Genomic DNA, 21,207 nt, shown 5'->3' with positions numbered 1-21,207 from the left:
TGAGCCCAAAGTGATGCCCAGGGAACTGTGGAGATATGTCCAAAGTTATGTAGTTAACACCAAATTTCTAGAAGTTTGCGGCTGAATGAACATGATTAAAGTTGGGTTTGCATTTTAAACTATTTCGTCCGTTTCTGGGGCAAAAAAAAACTTTGTTGCAATTTTTTACCAAAAAACGGCGATATAGGGGAAATTTGAAGTAATTACATTGCGGTGAGGAGAAATGCATGCCAAATGGTATTTTTTTGCACATTTTTGCAACCCTAAACAAACTGAAGGATGAAGCAATTGAAAAATATTTTGCCATTCTCAAATTTGGAATTTTCGATTTCAAGCGAATTCCTTTTTTACAGAAGATTCTTTTACAATCATTTGATCTCTTAGGATGTTTTAGAAGGTGAATCTGAACGTAGAAGTAGCAGTTATGAGTTTGGCTTGAAATTCAATTTTTTGTTAACCTAAAGGCAAGATGATACTTCTCTACCCACGGAGCTACAAGTTTGTGAAACAAAATAACCTAGTGATTCTTGTCTCTTAAACCACCACAATACTTGAATAACTGAACATTTTTTTTCCACCTTTTTATAACATATCTTTACGTTTCAGTAATATATTGTGGCTGAATAATGACTTATTTTCGGCTCACAAGTTTGTGCCTTTGTTGAAAAAAATATATATCATAAACCATTTTTTCCAAACCCTAATGAAAATACAAAGTTAATAGGAAGACTGAAAAATATAGTATTCTATACTTCTTGGCGATTCTAACGAGGTAAGGCAGCAGATGGAAACATGAGAGATGCTCCGAGAGAATAGAAAAACCATGAACTTGATTGAATGCGTTCATAATTTAGGAAAGAACACTTGATCCGACTGCGGGAAATATATGAGATCGAGTTGGCACTTATCAAAATGTTTTAAAAGTAAATAAGTTAGTGATTAAGTAATTTTTGCCTTTTGATTGCACAGTCTACCCAGCCTAAGCAAGATCGGTTTCGTCAATGCTCTTGAATGGACGTCTGATGTTGACAGCATAAATTCAAGCCAGCGTTTCCATCCCAGGAAGACGTGCAAAGAAGTGTGGTTCTACTTCTTGACCCTGGAATTCTACCAATTACTATTTATCAAAGGTAAATAGTTTAAGAGTATTCATGACACTTACAAGTATAGCAAATATTTTCTATATCGGGTCAATTTTCTCCTAAGAATTTCCCCAATCTCAAAGTATTTCACGGTCCATAGTATACATTCGCGAATATACGAGGGACAGCTTGTCCATGTTTCTTACTTATGGAACGACCGCCAAATGTTAGAGCAACTTCCGAGCTGCTACATTCAAATCTCTTGACTTGCTCATCAAGTGTTGCGATGATTGTAAAATTCTTATTATTGCTCACTTTTCCTCTTTGCTGGCAACAAGCGTGAATTGATAATTTGTTCCGGCCAAATAAGAGATCTGGTAAAGTAGATGTGAGTTTACCAGAAGAGTTACCACATAGGTAGCTTTTAATATTATATTACAATAATCCAGTTGAAGAGAAAAATAGGGATACAGTGGTTGACAAACAGGAGGAGGGACAGCTGGATCATCCTGGAAAGAACGGAAACTCTACAATGAAACATACCTACAACCCAGATGTCTCTCAAATCAACCCTCGAAGAGAAAAGTACCTCCCGAGGAAAGAAGTCGTGAACATAGAGAAAACAATCATCTTTCGGGGAAGAAGTCGACGATTAGCTGTGCATGGAAAAGTATTTGTCTGATCCAGGGTAGGATATGCAAGACGAGGAGGATCAATATCAACAAAGCTCTGATTACAACGAGCCACGTCAAGGACGCAATCAAGATTGCTCTATGAGCCCCGTGAAGGAAGCTGTGTAATAACCTTTAAGAAAGTATCCCAAGTGTCCAAGGTGTCAATCATCCCTGCAGAAACCCATTTGCTTCTGTCACTATGCCGAGCCATGATGGACTCCATGACCCCCGGGTCCATCAAAAGTCCCCCTCCGTAGATTAAACAGCTGAGATAACTAATTTGCGAGGCTATGAACATCGTTAAGTCTCTTAGGAGTTATTCGGAAGGCAGATGACAGATAGAGTGACCCCTAGTTGCCAGAACAAAAAAACTACAACACTATTCCCTGCTCAGTAAAAAGTCAAAACACAACTAAAGTCAAGTTGTACACGTGGGGTGTAAAGGTAGCGGATAGCGATTTGTCTCCATAGTCACATTTGATTGCTACAGGCCCTCTTTAATGGAATTACCGGAAACTTGAAGCTACTGTGGTCAAATACATTCATTGGGTTATTTTGATTCTGACCACTGATTTTTAGTCCTTGACGTGCTCAAACCCACGAATTGACAGCCAATTAAAAGTTGGTGTCCAAGTACATATATTTAGATATACTTTTATGATGACGAGTCCCGGGGATCATTATTTCGATTTGGAGCCTTGGTGGAAGAATCATTGATATTCCCATACCTAATGTCTTTGTTAAGTATTCGCCAGAGCCGGACCGATAACATATTCACGCAAGTGTAGTTGTAAATGGTGAGAAAGAAAAACAATTTGTTAATTCAGACCATCGCCCTCTAGGGTTGGCGCACTGAAAGATAGGCACATAGAAAATCAGTACCACATTCTACTCACCGAGATGATTGAGGCATGAGTAGAGGAGAAGTTCGAAAAAATTTGATTAGATTGATAAATATTTATTTTCAACACTTGGTTATTTCGGAGAATCCTCAAAGTTTTCACTAATGTGTTTTGAAATATTTCCTTAATTTTTAGCCTCTTTTTAGCTGCTTTGTTGACTACTTAGCAAGAGCAAAGACTTAAAAAAGTTGACCCCATCTCAAAAGGTTTAAGAACGCCAACACGTGGAGACGACAAAGAAAATAAAAAGACGCCGTAAATGGAAATATGCAAGTAAAGCCCCCGTTTTTTTAAGCAATGAGGCCACTTCAGAATCAATGAGTGTTATAAAGTAAGGCAAGTCTTAAAAGATCACTGTGTCGGGATGCCTAATAAGGATGTCTCTAATCAAGTGTGTTTGTCTTTTAACAAAAGAAAACTAACCTGCTTATTTTTTTTCGTCAGGTGAAACATAAGAAGAAGCTGAACGGAAAAGAGTCGTCCAAATCATTCTTAGGACTTCCTTCCACCCAAACACATCAAACGTAATCGATTTCGCTAACCAAATGGCTTCATACCTTGTTATTGGTTTAATTCTCGGCTTGACTTTGACCAATGTTTTGGCTACCGAGTTCAGTTATAAAGGTATTTTCATAGACCTGTATCTCTTTTGCACTCAATCAATCTGAAGCTTCATTTTAGATGTCGAAAAATGGGCTCAAGACTTCAAGGAATGTGGAGGAAGTTCCCAATCGCCCATAGACATTAAGCTCACCGACGTGGTTAAGGACAATTTTGCTCGTGCGATTAAATTCTCCCAGGCATACAATCGAGTAATTCATGGCAGAATTTCGAATAATGGTCACGCAGGTAAGACTCGTTTGGAACAAAACGATGGAGTAAATCTGAAGAAAGAATAACTAGGGACGGACTGCCTGCTAAGCCTTAAAACCCCTACCTTGCTTCAAACCGAAACCAAAGGTTTTATGTAGACGTTGTTTTCCACCACTTAGTTGGCGCAGCTATATTTTAAAATTTAAACTAAACTTACCAAACCGAACCGAACCGAACCCACCCGACCCTTGAACGATATTAATAATACTTAAACTCTTTCTCTCCACCTTTTAACAATTTGCAAAAAATGAAAAATGAGCTCCGCCAACTACGTGGTGGAGAATAATGTAGGCCAACATTTTAACAGAATGGTTTCTAGATAGATAGTTCAATTACAGCTAGCAATAAGTAGACAGAAAATTGCTATTTTGTTTTTTCCGGGATTAGACACGTTACTGGGAACGTGTATAATCCCCAGCAGTATACAAGAGGCTAGGACTTTCAAGTAAAATATTGGAAATCGTTCCTTATCTTTATAATGATATATTATCTGATCCAGCAAAAGAATTAGAGTTGGCGGTTCTGACTAGCCCTTGAATGTAGGGTTGATCAGGAATTTTGACCAAGAATTTGTCCAAGTCCGACTTAAATCCTGCTATTGGATCAACACCTACATACGTCCTACGAATATTTTAGGGGAGCAAATTGAACAATGAACGAGTCCAAGAAAGTGGAGACGTGGACTTCATTGCTCAAACGAAACATTTTGGATAGTCGCGAGCTTGAAGGTAGTCTCAAAACGCTCTTTTAACTCTCTCTTTCCGTGTTTATCAACACCTGGAGTCTGGCCGGTGACGCTAAGGTTGAGAATTAACAACTCCAATTTGAGTCACTACATTACATTCTTCTTTAAGTGAGACTGGTCCCATGCTGTTGCTATTACGTATCTCAAGTTTCAGCTTGATCAAACCACTGGGTTAGAAATTATCCCCTCTCAAAGTGCAGTACACAACAAGGCACAGATTGAATGAGTTAGCCCTCTACTGGTAAATGAGTACCACAACAAGGCTTCCTCAATCATTCTGTGTAGGTTTGAGAGAGCATAACTTTTGATACAGTCGTTCGATAGAACCAAACATTAGAATAAGTAATTTTGGCGATCTAATACAAGTCTCGCTCTCGTGTTCTTATTTGAGATTTGTTAGTCCTCGATCCCAACGTTCCCGTCCCTGTCCATATTCTAGGCGTTCATGCTCAGTCACACCATGTTTCTAGTAAAACACTTTTATACCTGCTCGACCCTTTACAAACCAGCTGAAGTAGTTGGTGACCAAATGGGCGAGGCATACTCAATATGTGTTTGTACAATCCACTTGTAGTAAAGAGTTAGCATTGTGCATGAACCACTGGAGTATGGACGGGGATGGTAAGGTTGAAAATTAGCAACTCCAATTCGAGTCAATGAATTAAATTCCTCTTCAAATAAGGCTGGCCCCAGATCCCTGCGATTGCATATTTCAAATGTCAGCTCAATCAAACGACTGGGTCAAAAGTTATGCCCTCTCAAAGTGCAGTACATAACAGAGCACAGAATGAATGACTTAGCCCTCTTCTGGTAATCAATTACCACAAGAGGGCTAGTTCGTTCATTCATTGAAGAGCTTTGTAGTGCCTTTTGAGACGGCATAACTTTTGATCCAGTCGCTCGATCAAGCTGAAAATTGAAATGAGCGATTATTGTAGCCTGGGATCATTCTCATTTGAAGAAGAACATAATGCGTTAACTCAAACGCGAAAAGCTAATTTCCAAACCAAGCGTCCCCGTCCATTTTCCAGTTGTTCATGCATTGTGATACTACCTGTGACCTTAAACATCCCAAAAAATCCAATCACAAGTTTGAAAAGCTTTGCTCACCTTCAACTGGACATGCCAGTCAAATTTGCCATAATTTTTGAAGAGTATTTCCCCTTGAAAGGTGCTAAAGCTTTCCAAACGGAGCCGATGTGCCATGTAACTTTTAGTATTCGATTTCTGCTTCAATAAGTTGAAATAATCATAAGAGAGTTACATGAGGAAGATAAACGCTTTTGGCAAAAGAATGGAAAATCGGGCTAATGCTTGGCTACCAATTGTCGACAACCACAGCCTTTACCCGAATTGAGATTTCAGCTGAAAGAGTTATCGGCACAACTTAAATTCTTTCCCCAATGGGATGATTTTTCAGTGCAATTGGACTTTTCTGAAGAGCAACGAAAAGACATGACAATATCCTGCGGGCCATTCGGGGCGGATCAGTATAGGTTTCTTCAATTGCATTTCCATTGGGGAGCCAACGATTCGAGTGGATCGGAACATACTTTTGGTCAAGTTCGGTAAGAGTAAAGTATCAAGATTGTCATTGAAGGAATCAAGTCTCAACAAAACCAAATTCGTACTACCCTAAGGTTCCCAGCGGAAATGCATTGGGTTCATTATAATATGAAATATGGTTCGCCCTCCGAAGCCATCCTACAAAAAGATGGCTTGGCCGTTTTGGGCTTTATGGTTGATGTGGACAACGGTATGTTCAATCCGGACTTTGAAGTAAGTTTCATTCATGTTGTATTGTGGTGTGTGTTCTATGTCGCTTTTTCACTGGAACTCCGTCATCGTCACAGGTAATTTCTTCAGCCGTTCCCAAACTGGGGAAAGCTGGGTCCACAGCTGATATTGAACTGAACATCTTTGACCTTTGGACTGAAAACCCCCTACCACTTGGAAGTTATTACTCTTATGCAGGGTCTTTGACCACCCCGGCTTGTTCTGAAGTTGTGACTTGGGTGGTTTTTACTGTGCCTGTGGTCATTCCTCCGAAAGGGGTAAGACTGTAGATGAAAATGGATGCGTTACCAAAATCATCAGTAGAAGTTTATGTCGAGATTTTGTCTTCTTTTAAGCTCCTGCCTTTCCGAGATCTTGTGGATTCCGAGGGTGATCCCATGGTCGACAATTTTAGACCAATCCAACCATTGAATGGGAGAAAAGTTTCTTCTGTCAAGGGTCATTAAACCCGTTGGAACAAAAGGGTTCATTCGTATTAACTAGATGACACTTTGTCGATTACTTTATGAATTTTACGTCAACAGGAGTAATGAATTCACAATGTCTCGTTCGTCCAGTTTTTTTTTTTTCATCGTATTGTGATTTGAGTGTCAATCAGCAAATTTGAAGCATTACTTACATGGTTTCACCGGTTGAAGAACGTTTAGATTATGAACAATTTAAAGCCAGTGCCAGGATAAGCATTTGTTCCTTTCCGTCGAGAAGAGCGTGTGTGTGTGGGGGGGGGGGATTTCTATGGCGTGAAGCCAACCTTCAGAGGATTCTAGAGGGCTTGTCCGAGAAAAGTCAGTCCAACCAAGCCGTTTGAGACTTTGCATTGAACACATTTTGGTAGTTGGGTAGCTGGGTATGGGGCTGATCAACTTCTCTTGCGTTACGCAGTTTCAACCAAAGCAGACAAACGAACCATCAACTCACTGGCTCCCTGAATTCGGGACTTTATTTTGAGAATCACGTAACTAAATGTGTTCAAAGTCGATCCCATTCGCACGCACCAGGCAGCCGCGAGGGAGCCAAAAAAATCTCTCTGAAATCTCGTGAGTGTTGCTTCTCTGAATATCCCTCTAGAGGAATCTAATGAAACTCGGGAGTATCTCTGCCTCTTCAGGGATCTTCTATTCAAAGCGTAGGTTAGGTTGAGAGTATTTCGTCCTGTTGCGTCAAAAATCCCTTCTAGCCAAAGACGGAGTGGAAAACTTGAGCACCTTTTGATCTCTGTTTAAAGTAAAAAAAATGATTTGAAAAACAGGTTCAATTAATTGGACGTAAATTTAATCTTGCATTAAAATACCCACAGAATGTAGACAATTTTTTAGCGTCGCAAAACGTATACCTGTCATGGCCCATAGGCTTGCAAATTAAGAGCCAAACCCAACCCTGGGCCTTTCATTGGACCAAATCATTTTCAACTTGTCAAAATGGAATATTAAGGACCAGGATCACCAACCAGGACCTCCATTCATTGGTGCCATCATCCTTTCATAAGCTGCCGTCCGTCACCGTCCCGTCACTTTTCATGGTGACCAGGTCGGTGAACAATCTGGCCAACACGATCAAGTTCGAGGCAGCCATGGCTTGGCAGGCCAAGAAGTCTGGCACTTTGAAGGGGGACTTCATCCATTACCCAAGGTCTTGCACGCCGTCCGTCCCTCCCTCCCGCATTGGCCAGCACTTGGCGGGCAACGGCCCTCCACGAGCGCGAAATCTAGTACCTTCTCTTAGCAGGCGGGTCTCTCTCGCCGTCCTGTGGACGACGGGTCACCCATATCCATCGCTCTGGAAACTGGCCAGGGACCTCAGGGTGGGTGGGTGAGTGAGTGTACGAGTGTCTCATGATCTGGCTTCGTTGTCCTCGTCCCTTTTCCTTTCCGGCGAGTTCGCGGACCGGAGTCTGGCCAAGGGCCATGCCGTGACGGGAGGTCGAAACCAGGGTGACTTTGGCCCCGTTCGACAAGCTGGCCTCCCTTGATCGGGACTTGGGGGAAATGATTTGCCGGATGGACTGGACAATGTTTAGACCATGGCCTATACGTTATGCTAGCTAGCATCATCAAATGAGAGAAGGCATTCGAGAGATATGGAAAGAGAGAACACAACGATTGACTGAACGAACGAAGGAATGATAAACGCTCCGTCAAATTCGAGCGAGTGTACAGAGCTTGGAAATATCATCATCGGGAAATCGAAAGCTTGGCTCTCCTTACGAACAATAATGACAAGAATCGAAATGAAAACGCAACGGCCAACACGGAACCCTTCATCCGCTTAAATGAGAAATCGCTAAATCAGGACAAGACGTATTTCCCAACTGTCAAATTCCGCAGTTTGCTCTGCCGGATGTCCCTTTTCAATTCACGATCACGCACGTGTAGGCAGGACCACGGACAAATCAGGCCTTTAATTAGTTCATCCTTATCAATCGTCATCCCTAGCCAGAAGGGTATCCATATCCCCGACATTAGGTTGGTCCAAGCCTTCAAGGCGGATGTACGGTACATATCAATCGTCATCCCTAGCCAGAAGGGTATCCATATCCCCGACATTAGGTTGGTCCAAGCCTTCTCGAAGTTCTCGACTATCGGGAGGAGGAGGTCGTGCAGGCTGGTCAGTTGTTGGGGCACGGGATCGAGGCCAGCCACCCTGAGTCATAGGCCAAGGCGAGGCTCACCGAGGCGATCATGATGTTGAACAAGCTCATGTAGCACCAGCCATGGTCTCGGTGGTGGCTCTGGTGGGCCTGATGACGTACGTACCCACTAACCCGCCGTCCTACTGGCTCCCGCTGCTCCCGCTGCTCCTGCTCCTCCTGCCCCCTTTTCGCTTTTCTGATGTTCCGCCGGCGTTCTCCGTTCTCCCGTCGGTCGCTCGGTCATCGTGGGTGGGTAGGTGGGTGATGATGATCAAATCCTCCTGGTCCACAGCCGGGCCAGGATTGACGCAGAAAGCGGCGGGGGAAGGACCGGCTGCCTGCCAACACGATGATGTCGGGAATGCGACCGAGGGCCGGCAGCGTTTTCAAACTAGCTCACTGGTCCTCGATGTACGTTGGGGGACACGCAGCTAGGCCAGACAGGAGGACCTAGCTGGTGGAGAAGAAGAACAAGAAGAAGAAGGGGGGAGGAGGAGGGAAGCGGGAACTCGGCTTTCCGACACGCGACAAACGTACACGCTCCGTTGTGAGTCCGTCCGTCCATCCCGAGAAGGGAAAAAAGGGAAGGAAAGAGGGCAAGAAGAGCGGACAGCGGACGGGGGAAGCCAATGAAGGCAAGGAAGGCGGGAAGGCGGGAAGGCGGGAAGGCGGGAAACTGCTGGCCAGACCAGACCACTGCGAGGTTGGAGAAGATGATGATGATGATGACGGGACTCGGTAGGCTGTTAGGCGGGTACATCAGGGAGACTGCCGGGGAGGGAAGCTACTAGCACCAGCCATCAACCCAACAGACCTTGTCCTCTCGGTCCAAGCTAAGGAAGCTATAGGCTCTTCGCCAACGACGGGCCCCAGGAGGAGAGCAACGCGGATTTCGTCGTGGCAGCTTTGTCCTCTCTGAACCTGGTGCAGGCCCGCGAGACGCTGGACGTGTCGGAACCCACCGTCACCACTTCCTCCTCCATATCCACTACCACCTTCCTCCTCAACAGCTACATCAGTCCAGTTACCCGCCTGAGCCCTTAGACGCTCCATCAACACCACCCCTGACTCCGTCGCCATCTTGAACGGCCTCCACAACCAGAACGAGGTCCTCATTTGGACCCGGACAACGATCGTCCGGATTGCACCATGGATTCCGACGATGACGCCCAAGATTATTTCGAGCCCAGTGCTCTATTGGAAACGTCCATCATGGAAGGGGGCATGGACGACCAGGGGGATGAGTCCAGTCATTTCGCCTCGGCCACCTCGGATGACGAGGCCAGCCATTTGGCCATGAGCGGCGACCATTTCCTGGACTCGTCCATGGACGCGAGTTGCTCGGACTTTCCGCCCTTGCCCAAATTGGAGATCAGTGACACGAATCGTGTCATCTTGGGATCCACGTGTCCCGTGTGTGAGCAGCCTTTGAATACCAAACATTCTCGAGACCATGTGTCTTGGCATTTCATGGAAGAGCTCCGCGCTCAGATTGTGGTGCCCACCCAGTGTCCAGAGTGTGATTATCAAGGTCGTGAATTAGAGGCCGTGTCCCGCCATTTGGCCTTGTTCCATAACAAGCTGGATGATTTCTTACTCAACGATGAGTTGCTTATGGCCAAGCGGAGCAAGTGCTTGGCCAAGCCCAAAAAGATCGCCATTGGGCCCAACTGTATGATTTGTGGTATGGTTGGGCCTTCGAGAGAACATGTGGCTCGTCATTTCATGCCTGAATTGATGGACCTCATTGATGACCTCCCGGACAAATTGCAATGCCCCGACTGTAAATTCAGGTAAAGCACCGAGGTTTTGTAATCCGGCCAAGAGCTCTGTGTATATATGAATGTACTGTGATCATTCGTTTGCATCATCTTCAAATGTCAATGTTCAATGACATGCGAGGTTGAGAGAATTATTTTGATTTTAAATGTCCATTTAAAAAGAAGTTGTATTTTTCCTTTCCCAGGGGAGACTGCCCACAAAAGTTGGCCCGTCATTTGGCGTTAGTGCATTCCAAACTCGACGAGCTCTTGTCTAATCGAGCATTGGTCGACCAGAGACGTGATGAAATTTCCACTAAACCCATCAAAGTCAGCATTGGCGATGTGTGTCCAGTGTGCGATCACGTCATTTCCAAACAACACGCCAGAGCCCACGTTATTTGGCATTTCATGGACGAGTTGAAGGAAATGGTCAACAACTTCGTCGACCCCACGGTGAGAACGTTACACTTACCACTCTTTACTTAGTTATCTTTCCCGCATATGGTCATCATATCTAACATCAATATCCCATTTACGTGCCCCTCAGGTATGTGACTTGTGCCAGTACTCTTGCACAAAGATGGAAAAATTGGCCAAGCATTTGGCTCTAGGTCACTCCAAACTCGATGAACTTCTCCAAGATGAAGATTTGATTCAAAGAAAACGACTCAAAGTCCTGTCAACGCCGAAGAAAGAGGCCATGGGAGCCTCGTGTCCAATTTGTGCCATTTCCAGTCCCACCCGAGAGCACGTGGCGAGACATTTCAATCAGGAACTGAACGATTACGTGACCACTCTGTCCGATCCGTACGTGTGCCCGGAATGTCCCGAGAAGAGTGAAAAGCATAAGAATCTTGGCATTCACTTGGCCTTGGTGCACGGTTTGTTGGACAAGTTCCTGCAAGACCAGAATCTCATAGCTGAGAAGATTGCCTTTCAAGCTTCCAAACCGAAGAAGATCTCGTTGGGCATGACCTGTCCAATTTGTGATGTGACGTTTTCCAAACCGCAAAAACGAGACCACGTGTTGTGGCATTTCCTCAAGGAGCTCCGTGACCTCGTCAGAAGTTTTGCAGATCCTCAACAATGTGCCCTATGTGATTACAAATCCGAGAAACTAGACAATATGGCCCAACATTTGGCTTTAGGTCATTCCAAGTTGGATGACTTCCTCATGGACGAGGAGCTCGTTCATCAAAAGAGATACCTCCAAAGCCTCAAGCCGCAAAAGATCCAACTTGGACAGACCTGCCCAATCTGTGACATGAACGAACCAACTCGAGAGCATGTGGCCAGACATCTCATTGATGAATTGCTCACATTCATTCCCAATGCGGATGGTGAATACTTTCCTTGTGAACTGTGTGAATATCAGACCGACAAAGCCAAACCTTTTGCCATTCATTACGGTCTGGTCCATGGCAACCTCGATCGTTTGCTCGCGGATTACGATTTGATCGACGCGAAGCGGAACAATTTCCTGATGAAACCCAAGAAGATCACCCTCGGAGTGAAGTGTCCTATTTGTAACATCAGCACCAAAGGGACCTCAAGGGACCACGTGTTCTGGCATTACATCGAAGAGCTGAAGGCTCATGTCCAGTCGTTCCCCGATCAAACTAAGTGTATTCAGTGCTCGTATGAATCGGAATCCTTTGAAAAGCTGGTTCGCCATGTGGCCCTTGGTCATTCCGAGTTGGACAATCTTCTTCAAGATGAAGAGTTGCTCCAAAGAAAGCGAGTACAAGCTTTGAGTAAACCCAAGAAAGTCAGTCTCGGGGCTCTATGTCCGATCTGCGACTTCAAGGACCCACACCGTGAGCACGTCGCCAGGCATTTTGGGGAAGAATTGAATAATATTGTGCTCACTTTCCCGGATACGACGCAATGCACCGATTGCCAGTACACCAACGACAAGATCAAGAACGTGGCCATTCATGTGGCCCTGGTGCACAACATTCTGGACCAGTTCTTATCCGACGAAGAGTTGGTGGCTGCCAAACGCGAGGCCATTATCAGCCGCCCCAAGCGAGTCGAAATGGGAACCGAGTGCCCCGTCTGTGATATCCCTTTTAAGGGAAAGAAAGGTCGAGACCACGTGGTACGTCACTTCATGGACGAACTAAAAGACATGGTCAGGGCCACGGGATCCACCGACTCTTGTGTGGAATGTACGTACTCCCCGCCAAAAAGCCCTGAGAAGATGGCCTACTTGGCTCGACATTATGCCTTGGCCCACTACAAACTCGACGAGTTCATTGGCAACAAGGACCTAGTGGACGAGAAGCGAGAAAAGGCCAAAAATAAGCCGAAGAGAATTGAAATCGGCGAATGCTGTCCCATTTGCAACTCGTCCATTCGGTCCCGCGATCATTTGGCCACGCACTTCTTGCCCGAGCTCCTGGATATGGCCAAAGAGCTCCCCACCAAGGGCAAATGCAACCTCTGTGACTATTCCAATTCCAAGTTGGACAATTTTGCCCGCCATTTGGGCTTGTTCCATTGCAAACTGGACGAACTCATGCAGAACGAAGAACTCGTGGCGGCCAAAGTGGTCGAGGCGTCCACGAAGGTCAAGATCAGGACGCCATTGAGTAATGTGTGTGTCATTTGTTCGATGACTGCCCCGTCGAGAGAGCACATGGCTCGCCATTTCTTCCCCGAGCTTTTGGCCCTAATCAAAGACACTTCCCCCTCGGGTCTATCTTGTCCCGAGTGTGAATTCAGTTCAACGAAAGAAGAATATGTGGCCCGCCATTATGGAACAGTTCATCAAAAGATCGACGTGTTTCTACTCGATGAGGAGCTAGTCAAGACCAAGGCGGCCGCTTTCGGCATCACCAATCCAGTGGCTTATGAGGAAGAGATGCCCATGCGATCCCGGCCAGTTCGCCAAGCTGCACGAAGAAGCTCTCGACGTCGAGAGATTTTCGAGAAAGAAGAAGCCGAGGCTTGGAAAGCCATTGAAGATTACGAGAAGTCTGACTCGCCGCCAAAGAAGAAGTCCAAGGGCGGAGAAGATTCTGAAGAAGACAAGATGAAAAAGCTCCACGCCAGCTCGAGTCTTTTGGAAAAGGCCATGATTGTTCAAGGCGTGGACGAGGAAAAGATTGATGCCATGAATAAGAAGATCAAAAATGAGTCCGAAATCAAGTTGGACATTCCTCAGACACCGGTTCCGTCCTCGCCCAACGACTCCGAGTCGTCTTATTCCCATTCCCATTCTCTTTTGCGCAATCGACTCAAGCAAGAAGAGAATTGTGGGCCCACTTCTTTTCATGCTCCAGTCGATCTTGGCAGCCATATGCTGGAGGATCTATTGAATCGGCCCAATGAGGAGGCACAAGAGGACGACGAGGAAGGTGTGGATCCGCTCGCCGACCAAGATGAGATGGAAGGTCAAAATGAAAGCGTTGCCATGGAAGTCACTCCTGACATGAATATGATGATGTCGATGATGGAGCACGATGACGAAGAGGAACGACCTGTCCAGCCTCCCAAAGCAGCACATCCTCAGCACATGAGAACAAATAAGCCACTTCCCCCGTTAACCAAAATGGACAACCAAATCTCGCCAGGGGCCTCGTGCTGTCCGGTGTGTGATCTGGATTTTGCCTCTCGGGGTCACATTGCTGGCCATTTCATCGGCGAGATCACGGAAGTCATCAACAGCTTCCCCGATCCCATGTCGTGTCCCAAGTGTCAATTCACAAGTTTGGACGGAACCATTCGCAGCGTGGCCATTCACATTGCCGTGGTCCATTCTCAGTTGGACAAATACCTCGGTGACAAAGGCTTGATCGCGCGAAAACGAAGCGAACTGAAATCCAGCTCGACTTCCAAGAAAACAGACACGCACAAACCATCACCCGTTGTCAGTGCTCCCAAGAACGCCGCCGCCAATGCCAAACCTGAGGTGTACACGAGCTGTCCCATTTGCAACAAGGACCTGATTCCCACCCGTCCCGAATTGCGGCGAAGTCATGTGGCCCTTCATTTCAAGACCGAGCTTAGCAAGATGATCCGCACTCGAGTGAAAGGCATGTTCAAGTGTCCGGAGTGTCAGGTTCTTGCTCACACAGCGGAAAAGATTGGCTTGCATCTGGCCTTGCAACACAACAAGTTGGAACATCTACTCAGACGCGTGAGGGCTCAGAAGAAAACCAATCAGTCCCCAGCCCCGAAACCGTCGTCTACGTTGTCTCCACCTGTAGCATTGCCCGCAGTGCCTTCGTTGCCCAAAGTGCCGCTCCCGCCCAATATTCAGCTCACTCCAATCAAGCCCGTGTTGGCCTTGCCGACTCATCCAGTCGCACCCGTAGTGCTCTCCTCGGCCCCGTTCAGATATCAGGTTGGGATCAAGTGTCCATTTTGTGATTCCAGTCACCCGTCAAGGGATCACGTGGCCCAGCATTTCGTGAAGGAAGCCATGGAACACACACAACAAATCTCGATCAACGGCCAATGTCCGGAATGTCAGTACAAGAGCGATAACCGGGAGAACTTCGCTCGCCATTACTCGCTCGTTCATGGGCTGTTCGATCAGTTCATGAGCAACGGCGAACTCGTGGCACAAAAACGAATCGAAGTCAAATCCCAAGGGCCTCCTAAAATGCATCTAGGTGACACATGTATTATTTGCGGTGGAGCAATCCCGAGGAAGAATATGCGATCGCATGTGGCCGTGCATTTCTTGGAAGAACTCAAGGAGGCTCTGTCGGAATTCCCAGACATGAAGACGTGCGTCCTGTGTGGGATCCAAAACGAGAGAAAGGACAAAATGGCCATTCATCTAGCCCTCAGTCATGGGAAGCTGGACGAGCTTCTCCAAGATAAGGCCATGATCGATAGGAAAAAGAGGGCCATCCTCATGAAACCAAACAAGTACACGTTGAAGACCTGCCAGATTTGCACCCTCGGAATTCCAACCTATCAGCACAGTGACCACTTCATTCGACATTTCCAACAAGAATTATCTCCTTACATGGACTTGAGTCAGAAGAAGTGCCTTGAGTGTGACTTCGTGTCCCCCAACGAGAGTGGGATCTTCCACCATTCGGCCATGGGTCACGGTCACTTGGAGAACTTCAAGGCTGATATCGTCCTGATGCAAGCCAAGAAAGATCAGTACCGACCAGCAGAGGTGAAGAAACTAAACTTTGGATCGGATTGCCCTCTTTGTCAGAATCCCTTCACCAACAAGCACAAACGCGACCATGTTTACTACCACTTCTCTGAGGAGTTTAGACAGATGGTCCAAGGTTTAGATAACCCTCATTCGTGCCCTTTCTGTCCTTACACCAACGTGAAAGAGGAGAACATGGCCAAGCATTTGGCTTTTGGTCACTCCAAACTGGACGAGTTCATGAGCGATCCCGTTCGTGTTGAGCAGAAGAAGGCCCAACTTGGTGGGAGTGGGCGGACTATCCGGAAGAATGTCATGGAATGTCCGGTTTGCGGGACTCAAAGTGCCGACCGCAAACACATTTACTTCCATTTTGCTGCGGATTTTGTGGAGATGCTGAAGGACTTGCCGGACCAGTCTAACTGCTTTGAGTGCGAATACAAGTAAGTAGCTTTGAATGAACGGTCCTTCCTTATATTGCTTTGCTCTTCATCTCTTCATTATTCATTCCAGAACCGATCAGCCCAAGCTCTTCGCCCAGCACTTGGCTCTATACCACAACAGATTAGACGATGTTCTCAACGATCCTGAAACCATGGAGCGGAAGAGAATGGAACTGCACCATCGTCCCAAGGTTTTGGACCAATTTTGCGCCATCTGCGATCAACCCTACTCGAAGAAAGAGATCCGTGAGCATTGCGCCCGTCATTTCACCGAAGAGGTCACGGCCATTTACGACAGCTTCGTCGATCAATCTGCCTGTGGACTTTGCAATGGACAGTACAAGTCTCAAAAGAAGACTGGAATGTTCCGACACATCGCCCTCGGTCATGGGAAATTGGACGAATTTCTTGCCCAAACAGAGATGGTCAATCAAAAGCGCAAAAATGTGGCCGACTTTGGTTTGGAGCGATTCCGAGGACCCATGGTGAAATGAGTGGATCCTAATATGCTGTCTCCCTTCTCAAACCGTCAAAATGCTTCGCAAGATATCGAATAATTTATCATGTTTAGATTGCAGCCATTGCTACAGATTTGTACAGACAATGTGGCGAAGCCTTGCCCTCAAGCTGCCAGATGTCTACTAACTTCAAATTCATTTACGTGTTCGTCCATGGACAAAGACCGATTAAATGTTGGAACGTCCAGTTTACTTGCGTTTGTGTTCAATTTTTTACGTCCACTCTAATGTAACCAACAACCATAGGCAAGTTTTTTAAACGCTCGTATTCTGAGTTGAGGCTTGGACGTTGCCCAGAATAGGCATCTGCTCAACACTTTGGGAGGTGTATTTGTATACCGATTAACGTCCAAGCACCCAGCTCCGAGGTAAGAGCCTTAAAAAACGGGCCTCATCTTTGGTAAGAAATGGCAAATGCAAATCAAAATATGTCTAATTATCGCCTCTCATATGCTCAAGAGATGTTTTTTTTACAATTAAGTAGGAGTTTGTTCAGTCGGTTTAAGGGAATTTCCTTGAGTTCTGAGCGTGCAATGAAAATCAATAAGTTTCCAAATCCACTCGAGCACCAAAGCCACGATAGCGAATCCCAAAGCGGCCAGAAATACGATAAAGGCTCCTTGTAGATCATAAAGTGTCAGAGCTTCGGCTTCACGAGCTCTTGTCCCAAAGCTCTTTTCAAACTTCCCAAACGAACTAATTTCATCTGCGATCCATTTTTCGACAAGCCCAGCTTCACGTAATTGCCGGAGCTTGTAATCAAACATGGGTTTCAATGGGCTATCTTTCTTCAATCCAAAAGCGATGGGTAAGGACAAGAAGCATTCATCCATAATATGCACATTGGTTTGTCCCAATCTGCAAGCAAAAAAAATGCAATGGTTGAAATAGATACCAACAAAGATAATAAACGTATTATATAGATTTAATAATAAACAATAATAAGATGCCATTGTTATTATTAACATTATCATGAAATTGCTAGTTAATAATAAACAGGGTAAAATAACTTTACTCATTGGACAGATCAGATCTTCTGGCAAATTCCAACACCTATCGGTTGCTTGGAATAATATGAGCTCCTTCGCTGGTATTCCGATATGTTATCACAACAAACGGACACGCCTAAATCCTTTCAACAACGTAATGGTCAAGTTCTGCATGGGCATGAGGCAATTCAGGATGCAAATTGGTGGATAGAAATGTAATCAAACCCGCTCCACAACTCATGGTGAGCAAAAGCATCCCACATAAACGTTAAGATCAGCATTCGCAAACCAACATGGCGAACTTTGATCAAAGTCGCGTTCCATTGCTTTAGCATCACTGACAAAATGAACATGCACCAGGGGTGGTGATGGGTTCCCTTATCAAAGCCAGCTTTGACAAAATAGATACTACTGACGACCCATGCAATCGTGATTGTTGAGCCCCAGGTGATGGTGTCAAATGACCAGATCAGAGCCAGAATCTTTGGGATAGGAAGGCGCCTTGGGGATCAGAAAACAGGCTTCATTCAGATGATATTTACCAATCCGTAAAGGTCATGCAGTGACTTCTGTATGGATCACTAAAAAGATTAGCCCATCCAATGTCAATTTTCTTGGAAATGATCTCTCCCACAAGCCCGGAGAAATTGCCACTCCTTCGGGGCGTTTCCTCTCCCCCCNCCCCCCCCCCCACCATCGCTCTGGAGATCCAGAGTTAATCCAAGAGCTTCAACGGTTGCAGCTGCGATCAAGTATTCGAAGTTTTTGAAGTTTAAGACAGATTGAGGTGCGAGAGAAAATGCTTGATACTTTTATGACTGAATCGGATCATTTCAACGGGTTCATCAAGCGCTGGATGAAATGGAACCAACGCTTGTTCCATGGGAGACTTAAAAGTCCACGCTTCATAAGTGATGGGTGCAACAAAAATCGAACGAAAAATGCTTTCAAAAAGCACTGGATTTTATGCAAGGGTAGATTTCCATCATCGCAGAATAGCTCGGTGTTTATGATCATCAATGATCAATTTGGAATTTTTGTTCTTCAGATATTTTTTTACTACTTATATCACATGGCACTTTTTGACGGAAAAATATCATTATTGACCCGTTTTCTGAGAAAATTCGATGAGAGAACACACATTTTTATTTTTGCAAGTCCGGACTCGAGCCCTTGGCATCCTAATTTTGAAAAGTTCCCATAAGCATTATGAGATTCATTTTGGTTCAAATAATGCTGGCAAATAAAATGGAATGATAAAGTAAAAATAAATAAATATCCCTTATATAAATGATAATTATATGGCATTGGCTGATTATATAAATATGATTGTCCTGCCATGAATTAAAATCCTCAAAGGCTAACCAGACTGATATAGAGGCGCAATCATGAAACACCTTTTAGGTTCCAAAGTGTACGGCGTGTACGAGTACATCGGATCCCAATTCATTTGCATGCTAAGTAAGTTTAAGGATGCCAAAACAAAAAATCAATCATGCCATTGCCTCTATTTTGTCACATAATACCAACATGGTACATAGGTTATTGAGAAGAGTCCCAGTAAACATTTTGAATTGATGTGGCCTGGCTTGACGTTTTTTTGTCTTTACGAGTATGTACCTAAAAGAAGTGCTTGAAAAAGGGCGAAAAAGTACAAAGTCACATTGAGTTGACATACGAAAATTCGAAACTCACTTGTTTGTCAATTGTTGACGGATAGCGATCTCCAGTTTATTTCGACCTTGTGGAATGATATGAGTCCCTAAAGAAACATTCAAAAACGGATTCAGACTCCCTCGAACTGGTTGCACCAGTCGATCGGCCACCCTTTGAAGGGATTCCACCGTCGTAATTCGGAGAGCGTCAATGATGGAAGAGCAACAGACGCTCACTTTGAGGTTCTGCGTTTGGACCAAGGTATCCAAGTCGTCATAGGTATTCACCGGAGTTGGATAAATGTTGATGGTCAGAAATGTTTTTAGGGCAGCCGAATATCCGCTTAATAGTACAAACATGGTGATCAAGAAGACTGCCGTCAAACATTTCAGACCTTGAGTGCGTAACTTGAACGTCCAAGGACTCGACTGGTTCAAAGCAATCGCAGTGACGAAGGGCATCACGTTCTCCGCTTCTCGTTTCCAGCCGCCAACCTCTTGATAGTAGAATGTGGCAAAGACCAAAAAGAAAGCCACCACAGACCCAAGAAACCCAAACCATGTGAAATAGTCCATCGGCATTATGAGTGCGAAGATTTTGGAATAGGACCGGGATCTGGGCACCAAGAAGCAGACTTCATCCATGTTATACCAGTCGGTAAAGTCCATGAAACTCATACGATAGACTTCAGTGAACAGATTTGCCCAAGCCATATCTGCATTCCCTCCCATGATTTCGCCCAACAAACCGGAAAAATTTCCGCTCTTGGGCGGAACCTCGAACCCCCACCTTTCGCCATCGGTGGGCGTGAAAATGGTGAGCTTCAGTCCAATCGCATCCACTAATCCTTTGGCGATTCGATACTCGTATCCACCATGTTCACCTGTCTTGAAGTTGAGCCTCGAAAATGGAGGATTGTGAAAAGCCACGCTCTTTATCGAGACTCCGTCGAACTTGATTAGTTCCACTGGCTCAATTGAATTAGCGGCGTTCCAAGAGATCAGCTCATTGGTAAAGATGCTGGATCGACGCCACATTTCTTGGCCACCAGCGTCAATAAAAATCGCCCTCAGAAACGTTCGAAAAGTCATGTCCGAAGCTTGAGAGATGTCGGTCACCGCGATTAACATCATTTTGTCGACTTTTATGTAGTGCTTGAATTTCTTGGCGAAGTTCACTGGGTTATGGATGTGCAAAATCAAGACGGAGCATGCCTGAATGGAACTGCCAACCACCCTTTGATCCATTGAAGGAGAGAGGACCACAATTGGCATGATTATGTTGGACATTTGGTAGTCGAAGTTGTGATCATGGATGACAGTGGAACATTCCCCGACGTGAAATTCAGAACGATGGAGCTCGATTATGTTGGCCATTATCGCGAAAGACGTCGAGTGACATTGGGGTAGGATGTAGCTAATAAGAATACAACCCATTCCAAAGAAGTACCAAGATGTTGCCTGTTCCATTGTTAGATGAGGAATGAATCGTGAGTTGGTCGTGAAAGGTTTAAAAAATACCCTTTCCAAAAGTCAGTCTGAGGTTGAAATAGTACCCTGGACATGAAAAGGCCAACACGGTACATTCATTGGCACTTTGAAAAAAAAATGATAGAGTAATAATATGTACCTAATGTTGCGTCCATCTGTTTACTTGATCAATTGAAAGGGCCGATGATAATCTTTAAGGCACTTTTTTAACTCATTTCCAGATTGTGGTAGGGCGTATTAGAAATCAGGGTGCAATTTCTCAAACTTATCTTGAAGAAATTTCTTCACATCCACTCATTTTTAAGGAATGGGAAACCAATCGAAGTCTATAAAGGAGGCCCACACTTTTTAGTCTGGCAATCCAAACAAAGTTGACAGTTAAGACCAATGCTAGATTGCTAAATGAGCTTTTGTTGCCATTAGCACAAGTTATGCCATAATCAATTAATACATACAAGGAAGTGAGTACTGATCAATTGGCATTATAGGTCCTACACCGTAGTCTAAAAACTAGCCCTCTG

At 45.1% G+C, this 21,207-nt stretch overlaps 3 protein-coding genes across 4 annotated transcripts; 2 read left to right on the top strand and 1 right to left on the bottom strand.

The window, feature by feature from the left end:
- Window positions 1-972: 972 nt before the first annotated feature.
- Window positions 973-6,623, top strand: LOC131893252 (carbonic anhydrase-like). 2 transcript variants are annotated; one of them, XM_059243229.1, is made up of 7 exons: window positions 973-1,130; window positions 3,103-3,282; window positions 3,340-3,507; window positions 5,697-5,844; window positions 5,917-6,055; window positions 6,130-6,330; window positions 6,409-6,623. In XM_059243229.1, exons 2-7 carry the CDS (start codon window positions 3,204-3,206, stop codon window positions 6,517-6,519), a joined length of 846 nt encoding a protein of 281 aa, XP_059099212.1. In that variant the 5' UTR covers window positions 973-1,130; window positions 3,103-3,203; the 3' UTR covers window positions 6,520-6,623. The 2 variants fall into 2 exon arrangements, with proteins under 2 accessions (XP_059099212.1, XP_059099213.1); XM_059243230.1 differs by lacking the exons at window positions 973-1,130; window positions 3,103-3,282; window positions 3,340-3,507 and adding an exon at window positions 4,169-4,259.
- Window positions 6,624-9,408: 2,785 nt separating this feature from the next.
- Window positions 9,409-16,738, top strand: LOC131876940 (uncharacterized). The gene is made up of 4 exons (XM_059222487.1): window positions 9,409-10,495; window positions 10,669-10,918; window positions 11,013-16,033; window positions 16,104-16,738. Exons 1-4 carry the CDS (start codon window positions 9,852-9,854, stop codon window positions 16,525-16,527), a joined length of 6,339 nt encoding a protein of 2,112 aa, XP_059078470.1. The 5' UTR covers window positions 9,409-9,851; the 3' UTR covers window positions 16,528-16,738.
- A 240-nt stretch (window positions 16,739-16,978) lies between these two features.
- On the bottom strand, window positions 16,979-20,702 carry LOC131876943 (ionotropic receptor 21a-like). The gene is made up of 2 exons (XM_059222490.1): window positions 19,236-20,702; window positions 16,979-17,409 (listed from the first exon to the last, which is right to left on the bottom strand). The coding sequence occupies exons 1-2, from the start codon at window positions 20,663-20,665 to the stop codon at window positions 17,028-17,030; spliced, it is 1,812 nt and encodes a 603-aa protein (XP_059078473.1). The 5' UTR covers window positions 20,666-20,702; the 3' UTR covers window positions 16,979-17,027.
- Window positions 20,703-21,207: the final 505 nt, after the last annotated feature.

The sequence above is a fragment of the Tigriopus californicus genome, chromosome 2 (genome assembly GCF_007210705.1).
Source record: "Tigriopus californicus strain San Diego chromosome 2, Tcal_SD_v2.1, whole genome shotgun sequence".
In the NCBI taxonomy this organism is placed as follows: Eukaryota; Metazoa; Arthropoda; class Copepoda; order Harpacticoida; family Harpacticidae; genus Tigriopus; species Tigriopus californicus.
The sequence above is the reverse complement of the archived record's forward strand: the minus strand, read 5'-3'. Positions and strand labels throughout refer to the sequence as shown.

Coding starts and splice junctions, on each gene's coding strand:
- LOC131876943 (XM_059222490.1), bottom strand. CDS start 20,665: ATGGAACAGGCAACATCTTGGTACTTCTTTGGAATGGGTTGTATTCTT. Junction 17,410..19,235: donor CGTCAACAATTGACAAACAA/GTGAGTTTCGAA, acceptor TTTTGCTTGCAG/ATTGGGACAAACCAATGTGC.
- LOC131893252 (XM_059243229.1), top strand. CDS start 3,204: ATGGCTTCATACCTTGTTATTGGTTTAATTCTCGGCTTGACTTTGACC. Junction 3,508..5,696: donor TTCGAATAATGGTCACGCAG/GTAAGACTCGTT, acceptor ATGATTTTTCAG/TGCAATTGGACTTTTCTGAA. Junction 5,845..5,916: donor CATACTTTTGGTCAAGTTCG/GTAAGAGTAAAG, acceptor TACTACCCTAAG/GTTCCCAGCGGAAATGCATT.
- LOC131876940 (XM_059222487.1), top strand. CDS start 9,852: ATGGATTCCGACGATGACGCCCAAGATTATTTCGAGCCCAGTGCTCTA. Junction 10,919..11,012: donor ACAACTTCGTCGACCCCACG/GTGAGAACGTTA, acceptor CGTGCCCCTCAG/GTATGTGACTTGTGCCAGTA. Junction 16,034..16,103: donor TGCTTTGAGTGCGAATACAA/GTAAGTAGCTTT, acceptor TATTCATTCCAG/AACCGATCAGCCCAAGCTCT.